The sequence below is a fragment of the Sipha flava genome, unplaced genomic scaffold, assembly GCF_003268045.1.
Source record: "Sipha flava isolate LNK unplaced genomic scaffold, YSA_version1 66_pilon_pilon, whole genome shotgun sequence".
Classification (NCBI taxonomy): domain Eukaryota; kingdom Metazoa; phylum Arthropoda; class Insecta; order Hemiptera; family Aphididae; genus Sipha; species Sipha flava.
The window spans coordinates 647,695-657,911 of record NW_020273606.1 but is presented as its reverse complement, the minus strand read 5'-3'; the positions used below and the strand labels follow the sequence as shown (position 1 = coordinate 657,911).

At 29.2% G+C, this 10,217-nt stretch overlaps 1 protein-coding gene across 1 annotated transcript; it reads left to right on the top strand.

The window, feature by feature from the left end:
* Positions 1-4,071: 4,071 nt before the first annotated feature.
* Positions 4,072-6,741, top strand: LOC112691755 (putative ATP synthase subunit f, mitochondrial). Its single transcript, XM_025566146.1, has 3 exons — positions 4,072-4,153; positions 4,208-4,532; positions 5,371-6,741. The coding sequence occupies exons 2-3, from the start codon at positions 4,419-4,421 to the stop codon at positions 5,443-5,445; spliced, it is 189 nt and encodes a 62-aa protein (XP_025421931.1). The 5' UTR covers positions 4,072-4,153; positions 4,208-4,418; the 3' UTR covers positions 5,446-6,741.
* The last annotated feature ends 3,476 nt before the right edge of the window (positions 6,742-10,217 follow it).

The window sequence follows — 10,217 nt, the reverse complement described above, 5'->3', positions numbered from 1 at the left end:
CGCCACGATAACGCACAAAAAAAAAAAAAAAAAAAAAGGGTCCGTTTCATTTTCCGACGCACCGTTTTCCCGATGCGACCGGATTAAAATCCGAGATTTTCTCGACTAAGCACCAGCCCAATCGGAGCGTTCTTTATCTGTGCCTCTCGCACCGCCGTGATGTTTCGCTCGCATGTGACGTCACCGACCGACGTTCGTAGTTCTACCTTATCTACCCGTCGAACCGTTTAAATGCCCGAATCATCCGATTACATACCATCCCGCTAGGTAGGTAGGCTGTAGTTGTAGGTCCCGATATGAACCCCGTAGGTACGGCTTTCGATTCCGGGCCACCGCCGTTGGCGTACTTTGAAGGTTTTCCGCCGCCGGCTGAAACTTTGCCGCCGCCGTCGATTCTTATGGGCGTCGTTTCTGCTTTCGCGAAATCTGTTTTCTTTTTCCGTCCGTCGCGTCCGATTTTCGCTGCCGCCGTTTGTTATCAACTACCGGCGCCGTATCTTATCGACGAGAGTGTTGATCCCGCTCGCGGTTTCTTTTTATTTATTTTCCGCCGTCCGTCAAGTCCGTTTTTTTTTTCGTTTCAAACTTTTTTTTGTGAAATCGTTTTTGAGCGCGTCTCATTAATTCTTCGCTTTAATCGTATATTTTAATACATGTTATGTGATATTCGATTCGTTTTACCGAAAAATATGAAGAGACATAACTAATCGGATGTTTTCATTGCATATATTGATTTGATGTGAAACAGTGAAATGTTATTATTAAACGCTTACACAAAGCTATGAAACGAAGAAAACATGGTACGTAATACGTTTAAATTATAATTTTTTTTTTTATAAGCGTTAAGTACGTTCAATACGATTTGTTTTGCCAAACGATGTTGGGAGATAGCTGTTGTTTGATTTATTTATACTTTTTTCATTCGAATGCAATTGAATCAACGTATCGTCAGTGCTAATGATACTAACGTAAATAACGATAAAACGTACACGTCCCTAAAATAAAGAAAATTAGGTATGTGTTACATTTTTTAACTTCTACGTTCGACTTCATATTGAATGTTACTTTTTTCGGTTTTAGTAATGAGTCTTACGGTATCAGCCGTTACACTTGGACGGAAGGAAATGAAAACTTTTATGATATTATGAAGGTAAGAAAAACCAGTAACTTTAGCCTTCTTAGTACTATATGCTATATATGTGTTTTTTCAAATTTATTAATTACATTAATTTTTATTTGTTTTACCAAAAAATAAAAAGGAATTTGATTGACATTAATGATTTTTTTATAAACACAAACAGATATAAAAATGAAATACAATATTGATCACACATATGATTATTAAATCTATCATTCGACTATGATTTAATTGTGTCTTTAAATAATGTTAAATAACTATAAATTTGTTTTTTAAATGTTGAATACATTAAATTTGATTTATTTTTCCAAATAATATAGGGATATAGCTGTTGTATGTTTTCATTTTACTTTGGAATAGAATTTAATTCAATGTGTTATTAGTGCTAATGATACTATTTAAAACGTACACACCTATAAAATAATGAAAACATGCTATGTATTACATTTTTAACTCTTTCTTTCAATTACATATATATATATAGAATGTTATTCTTTCCAGTTTTAGTAAAAAAGTTTTACAGTATCAGTCCTTATGCTTAGATGAAAGGAAATAAAAAACTTTGATGATGTTATGAAGATGAGAAAAACCATTAAGTTATACCTTCTTTGTACTATAAGCTTTAAGTGTTTTTAAAATTTGTTAATTACATATTCATTTTTATTTGTTCCACCAAAAATTATGAGGACGGAGCTATTGTATGTTATCATTGAGAAGGAAAGTGATTGACATATATGATATTTTTATGAATACAAACAGATATAAAAATTAAAACACTTTTTATAGTTCTATTGTTCACATATGTTTATTAAGTCTATCGTTCGACTGTAATTTAATTGTGTCTTTAAATAATGTTAAATAATTATAAATTTGTTTTTTAAATATATTAAATACATAAAATTTGATTTATTTTTCTAAATAATATAAGGAGATAGTTGTGGCATGTTTTAATTATATTTTATTCTTTGGAATGGAATTGAATTCAATGTGTTATTGGTGCTAATGATAATATTCAAATCAAACCCAGCTATAAAATAAAGAAAACTTGGTATGTATTACAATATTTAACGCTCTTATTCCTCTATGATATAAATATCTTTTTAAAATATCTTAAACTATATATTGTTTATTTTGCTCATAGTGGGTTGCAGAGTAATGAATTAACGAATGCTCATACACCAGTTTAGTACTGTTGTACCCAAGAGCTTGGTTATTATTACACTTTTCTCCTAATATTATAAGAAAAAATTATAGTCTTAGTATAGTTTATTTATTTAAACCGTATCTTACTAAACGTTTTATATAATTATAAAAGTATTTGCTTTGATTATGTTATGTTTCATATTTGTATACATTATCTTCACATATTCTTTAAGTTTAAAAGCACAAATATGCTATGACTACAAGAAACTTTCACACTCTGTCTTTCATAAATTATTTATATTTTTATATATTCATTCTGTATATTTTTTTTAAATATTGTCGATAAGTACTTTTATGTTCTCTTAATGCGAGAAAGGGGTTGGCGACCTCCACGTGGTCTTTCTTGGATGCGTTTTTCACTGAGAATGATTATAGTGTAAAACGTAACTAACGCCAACATTTATGTATACACACCTATTATAAAGTATTCACTTATCGCTCAAATTTTTTTTTTCAGATAACATCAAGGAAGGTCTTACCCCATTTTTATAGTTTTTTGTGTACAGACTCACTTTGTATATATATTCATTATTTATTATTGAAAAAATACTTTTTTGCATTAGGTCTTCTTACTTTGAACCGACTGTACTGTATTTAAAAGTTTTTTTACTTTGATAATTTCATATCTAAAAAATGTCAAGTTATCTAGCATTTATGAGACTTATAAATTATTGTATCTAATTTATTTTAATAAATGTGTCCCTTCGTTTTGCTATAGGTTAGGTTACTGGAGAAGACACTTATAATGTTTTTGTTATCATAAATATATATTTTATTCGGTAACTGAAATATCAAGATCTATATGCATATTCATACCTTTTTTTTTAAATTCTATGCCAGTCTATTAAATATAATAAATTATACACATATGTAACCTTTAACTATTGTTGAGAAGACACTTATATTTGTAAGAGTATAATTATTATGTTTGATTATTTTCAATTACACTGCGGTTTGCCCTCTGCTATTTCATTTTTTTTATGTACATATAAATATTTTATATATTTATTATATTGGTTTTTATACGTTTGACACCATGCATCGATTGTTAGTATAGTACCGTAAGTATGGTGCCGTAGTATTTTTAAGAAAACAATTAGGTGGGGTCTCCAAGATAGCGAACGAAGGCGTATCAATTTTCTACCCGTATATTATCAATAGTTAATAATTATCATAAGTAGTAACCGTGGTAGTATTGCATGATAAGTCATACCTACATAAAAGTGTTTTGAATATTATTAATTGATTAATTAATTATTAATTTATATTATAAATATTAATAATTTATATTATTAATTAATAATTACTTATATTAAGCAAATTTCATCCGGAGCGAGGCACACAGAAGCTATACATAATACAAACATAATAATTAATAAAGTTTAACATACTTTTTCTCAAATAGTATATTGTACAGTCTCGATGTCTCCGTGGGTACGTTCGAAGGAGAGTTATCAGAACCTGGATATAAAATGAGAAAATGAAAATGATAACGAAAATTAACAAGATAATAAAATAAGATATGTTAGGACTCGGTTCAGTTTTATAAAGAATTGAAATAAAAATTGAATAATTTAAATTTATTTTAAGTAAATATTAACATTAAACCATTATTAAGTAATTAAGATGGATGGTATAAAATCAATTCTCATCATGGCGACTATGTATAGTATAGGTATATATTTCTATAGATACTTATATTTCGTATTTCATAAAACATAATAATAATCGGTGTTTTATTACGTGCTTTAAATATTATAGTATTTTGTTTACGTTTAATTATTTGACAAACATAAGCATCATATTGTATTGGTAAGTAAGGTTGTATGAATAAACAGATAAATGATAATCAAGGATATTCAACAGTTTTGTTTTAGTATTTATCAAATTTCAATAATTTGATTGTGCTGCGGCAGCCGTGTTTGAACCGTAAAACGTGCCAGGAATACTGTTTATTCGACGTGTTCGCGTTGGACACACTGGTCAGACAGGCTGATTCGTTGAATACACTTCATCGCTGGTTCACTTTCTTGGTTTTCAATCCATCATTCAACCGCACGACTGAACGTTTCTCGAGATGGCCATCGGTGATTATCCCGCTGAATACAAACCTAAAGTGCACGGGCTCTACGATCCGGCCCGTTTCTACGGAACGCCGGATACGCCATTCTCGCAAGTGAAACTTGGCGAGGTGACTACTATTTTAAAATTATTGCGTTATACGTGAGAAACGTGAATGCCTACAACGCGTTCTCCTTCTTACTATTATACGTATTGTTCTCGCCATTCCGGAGAGCCGTACCGAGGCTTTTTTATCCTGAAGCACTGCGCCTCTTAGGTTGTAGGGTTGTCACACTCACAGCTTTTAATATGTATAATACGATTCGGAAAAATCTGAAAATTGTTATTAGGTTTCTAGCAAAACAAGTAATAACATTTCTTAAAATAAGTTAATAACCTATTTAATATTTGCTCTGTGGTATTGTTAAACTGTGTATAGTTTTGAAAATAAAAATGGATTTATAGATTTAATTTGCACTATAAAAATCCATCTGTATGTGTCCTTCACTTAGAAAATATTTTTTCAGTTCTCATTATATTTGCCTTTGTTTAAATTGTACAATATTTTACCGAATATATAATAAACAATAACAAATCTTGAAAGAGTTTAATTTTTTGATAAAAGTATAGATAAATTTGACTTTGCTACTATTACTAAGCCTGTTAATTTCCTTATTATTATTATTAATTTCTTTGATACCATTGTTATCATTAATTAACATGAAATTTGTAGACATTTATTTACACATAATCATTAACAGTTGTATGTAAATAAACCTTAAAACTTTTTATAGAAGTTTTGGTGTTTATTTTATTTTCGTATTCAGTTAATTTACTTTTCACTACTATGAAACAAAAATAAATAAAATAATAATCGAGTAACCATTTTGATGTTTGCATAATTATAATTTACTTAGCACTTGAAAACTATAATATTTTATTTTATCCAATGGTTTCGTTGGTTTTAGATGACTCAGTGGATTGGACGTCTTAATAAGTCGCCATCAGCACTTGCTGAATTATTTTCTCGTGCTTACTGGTGATGGTATCACAAATATGTCCAACCAAAACGTACTACGGTTGTTCCACTAATCCACATTATTACTGGATCGATGTTGTTTTTCTACACTATTAACTAAGGCAAAATAATCCGTGGACGTAATTACCAACATCACTAATGGTCGACTAACAATCGGACTACTGTGTTTATATAATAAATTAAAATAATGTCACAGCCGCATGTGTTATAAATATATTAAAAATATTTGTATACGCACAAAAACCAATAATATACTTTTTCAAAAAAAACTACTAAAATATGCAAAAAAAACCACAAATATAAACTCACTACGTGATAGAACTCATTATTAGTTCACCTAGCTATAAATAGTATATATAGAAGAAATAGAAAACAGTATGTAATTTCTATAACTTGTGGTCCTTAGTCTTAACCAAAGCTCGAATCTAGTTATATTATATAATTATTATTTTATTTTGTCATCTAATCATGTGATACTCAGATAGTCATATTCGCTTTAGAATACACTAATAGTAATACAATTATTATTAAGAAAATTATATTATTAAATATTTATTTACCAAAAAAAAATGAACGTACGGGATTTTCTGATGTGACAGAGAACGAACAGGGTTCAATCAAATTTTTCTTGGTAAAAAAATAGACTTTTCAAACTTTTCTGTAATATTTTACGCAGTATATCTATCCATCCTAAAACTACCATCTTGTAACTAATACAATTATTCTAACAAGTATATGAATCTGTTCAAATAACCGGAATAAATGTGAACTATGTGTGCTCAATAAAATTTTTGATTTTTGGTACAATCGTCCGTTTTCTGGATATTATATACTTTATTATTTCATCATCATCATCATCACTTAGACCAAAAATAATCGATGATTGTCGAAATTATATGTTTTTCCAATTTTTCATTGTTCTTTATCAGTTTTGAATTAACCCGAAAACAATTACCATTGAAAAATGATTACAGCATTATGTATTATGATGTATATAAATTAATTTTCTTGCTTCTTATGATTTTAATATTTTACTATTTTTTTAATTTATATTCTTTTTCTATTTACTATTTATCAAATATCAATACGTCGAATTAGTATTTTCATGATACCTAACAATAAAGCCAACAACAGGAGTTCGTGCAACTATCACTGCGCTCGGTGAAAAAAAACAAGTATAGCGCAGGAACGTGGAACACGAAAATGAGAATTTTAGTATTCATTGTATATTGTTGGCGAAACATAAAAATGTATGCTAGTTATAGTAATCCCATAGATATTACAAACACATCGACTTCAAACAGGGGCGTATTTAGATATGTCTTATGGGGGGGGGGGGGGGGGCAGAAACAAAAAGTTCAAAGTGTACATAGTTATAATTTTTCCACCTCAAAAAACTGTCGTTATTCATAACCAAATAATCAACATACAAGTGTTTGATAGAAACATAACATTTTATTACACAAATTTATAATAAAACATATTTTTAAATATAATTTTTATAATTACAATAACTGAAGACGTCTGGGGTGTTTATTAGCATATGCATCAACTACTTCTTCAGGTTTTATAATTATTTCAGGGTGTATACTATACAATGCTAATCCGTTTAATCAATGGTATAATATTATTATGATATATTGATATTCCAGTATTTCACCGTGTTCCCGTGCGTGAAAAATAATAGGGCCTACAATAATAAATAAAGTATAAAATACGACGAATGGGCGGGAGGCACGGGCCCCATGGGCCCACCGCTTAAATACGCCCCTGACTTCAAGTATAATTCTATCCGGATTACGAAACCCATAGGTAGTACGAGCACGTCGAAGGAAATACCTTATAGACTATTCGAGGCCATGGAGACCTCGGCATCCAGTAGTCTCTTTTTTTCTTGTTTCCTTATTGCATTTCCGTTTTTCCTATTAACAACCTTACAGAAACAGGTAACGTAAGAGAAGCACTAGTATATGTACGGATATGTTTTTATACTAGGGGAGAACTAACTTGTATCTGTTTGTCTCAACACGTAGTCTATGTTTCACTCCTTGCGGCTAAACCGTAGATTACCTTAGTATTTAAATTATGTTAGTTTTCAATATTATTTTTATTTTATTTAATAAAGTATTAACATTTATATAAATGTTCGTGTATTATATCTGAATCTCTGACGTTTCCATCTACCAGCCAACAGCGAGACCTCCGTCATTAAATCATTGTACGAATTCAACCACGTTAAATCGAGGCTCACTACACAGTAAAATTAGTTCGATGTGGTGGAAAACGTTATTAGTAAGTCGTTATATACTACACGTAGCCCAGCACGAACGGATCGATACAGCTATATTGATTCACATTCCGTACGCGCATGCGAGCAACAATAACTTATATTCTGATCAAAATGCTACCAACATCTTATAAATTATTATATTTTTTCATCACAATATAAAAAAAATGATAGTTTATTACTATTTGTCGCGATTTAAGATTTAAAGTCGTGTTATTTGTCGTGATATCATAATGGTTGTTAAATTGTTTTTAAAAAGATATAGTAATAAACATGATCGCGATCATGTATGATTTATTTTTCTAGAATAAAAAGCACTTTAGTTTATTTTTAGCTTTGCCATACTACAAAATATATTACTGGTATAATAATCTCCAAATAAAAATATTCAAGCATAATACATTATATTTTTATGACATACATATATAGTATGTAAACAAATAACCAGAACATTTAAATTAAAATTAGACTCCTTTTATCGATGATTGAATACTATTCCCGTAACTATTATTTGATTAAATCACACAAAATAAAATACAAATATATCATTCCATATAGTACCTTGTGCGTGTAATCAGTGTTTCATAAAATTTCAATAAAATATCAGCAGAGGCAGATCCAGAAATTTATCAAGGGGGGGGGGGTAATTAAAATTTATTCAACAGATACTATTCATACTTAATAACATACTTTTTAATATTATTAATTTAAATTTATTTTTTAAAACTAGTATCAATGACAACAATTATATACTTAAAAAAAAAACCACACAAATTTTATTGATATGGTATACCAAAATGATTTTTTCATCAGTCATCAGTATTGTTTTTCATATTGACAGTACATCAGTACTTACTTCATACGATCAATAATACTGAACGCTGAATATAACTAGAAATTTCTAAAATTCTCTTATTTTCTAGGATAATAAGCTCAAGGGTATTTACACTATTACCTCCCCTCCCCCTTGAATCTGCCACTGAATGTCAGAACTTGCATTGAATAAATGTAAACGAAATAATAAATAAAGTTATAACCACGATGGAAAGTAGAAATGCTCTTTATGTTTAAAAAAAGTATAATCGATAATACGTGTTTATGGTATTCTGATAGGATATGATATATTGTTGCACGCATGCGCGTGCGGAGTGCTAAACTAGCTGGAATGACCCGTTCGTGGTCCAGCCAGGAGCGTTTTAATAAAGGAATTGTGCGCATACGCTTTTATTATCTTAAGTGCGCCAACTTTCTTTTTTTCCCATCTGTTTATATTCACATGAACAACAACATTCTAGTTTTAATATATGCATCATTTTCAATAGAGTTTATTTCAGACCTTCTATCTCGGTATCCGTGATTTAAAGATATACTTTATATATCTATATAAAGTAATATATACCTAGTATCAGTGGCGCACTAACACGTACTTTTATGGGGCAGTTCGCCCCTTCATTTAACTATGGAGGTGGGTGTATGGGGTGGGTTAGGTGGATAAATTTACACTCTAGTTAGTAAATCTTAGGAATGTATAAATTAAATGATAGTCGATCTATAGATGATAGGGTACTATGATGCAATAGAGCAATATGCCTATCAATGCATGTCTTTATACCATATCAAGTATAAAATCGTACATTGACATTTATATCTATTTCGCACACATGATGAAGCTAAACGCCTCTCGATTGTCAGTGTTTAAAAGTAATTATACAGCATAAATACATCTTTTAAACATTTTAAGATAGTTGCTTAAATTACCAATAGCCCTGTGAATCATTTTTGAAACATCTTTTTTAAATTACAATTCTTTAATTATTAAATAAACTGTTTTTTGTTTTATATTTCTTTAATTTTAATAACGTATTTAATATTTAAATAATTAAACCTATATTTATATACGTTTCAAATTGATATTAAATTTTTTTTTCTAAAACCACTATGAAGTAGGTAATTAATAAGTATGGTAAACAGTGTCGTATTTAGTAATTTTGTGCCCCAGCGCAAAAAAATAGTTTGACACCCCTTTAAGGAGCTTATTCACGGAAAATATAGGAGATAGATCCTCATGAACCTTTTAGATATTCTAAAATTAATGCTATTTTTATGTACTAGGTACATTTTTTATAAAATATATATCTGACGTTACTAATATCATACATTTTTCGGAGTATTATTTTTATTAGATATAATTATTATTTTTTATTTGTATTGGCTACGGCTGACTATTCATATTTATAATGCATTAATAATATTTTTATAAATTATTAAATAGGAGGTTTTTTAAAATCACTAATTAAGTACTTAAATAGCGAGTTAATTTTAGATGAATTAACAGAACGTGTTTTAACACTTCGAACTACTATGGAAAGTCAAGATGATGCTCAACAATTTATTACACAATTTCGAAAGTTAGATTATAGCAACTGGATAATAGGATAGTAATAATAATAATAATAATAATAATAATAATAATAATAATAATAATAATA

Excerpts from the sequence above, each read along its gene's own strand:
- LOC112691755 (XM_025566146.1), top strand. The coding sequence starts at position 4,419 with ATGGCCATCGGTGATTATCCCGCTGAATACAAACCTAAAGTGCACGGG. Across the intron at positions 4,533-5,370 it reads CGCAAGTGAAACTTGGCGAG|ATGACTCAGTGGATTGGACG; the intron begins GTGACTACTATT and ends CGTTGGTTTTAG.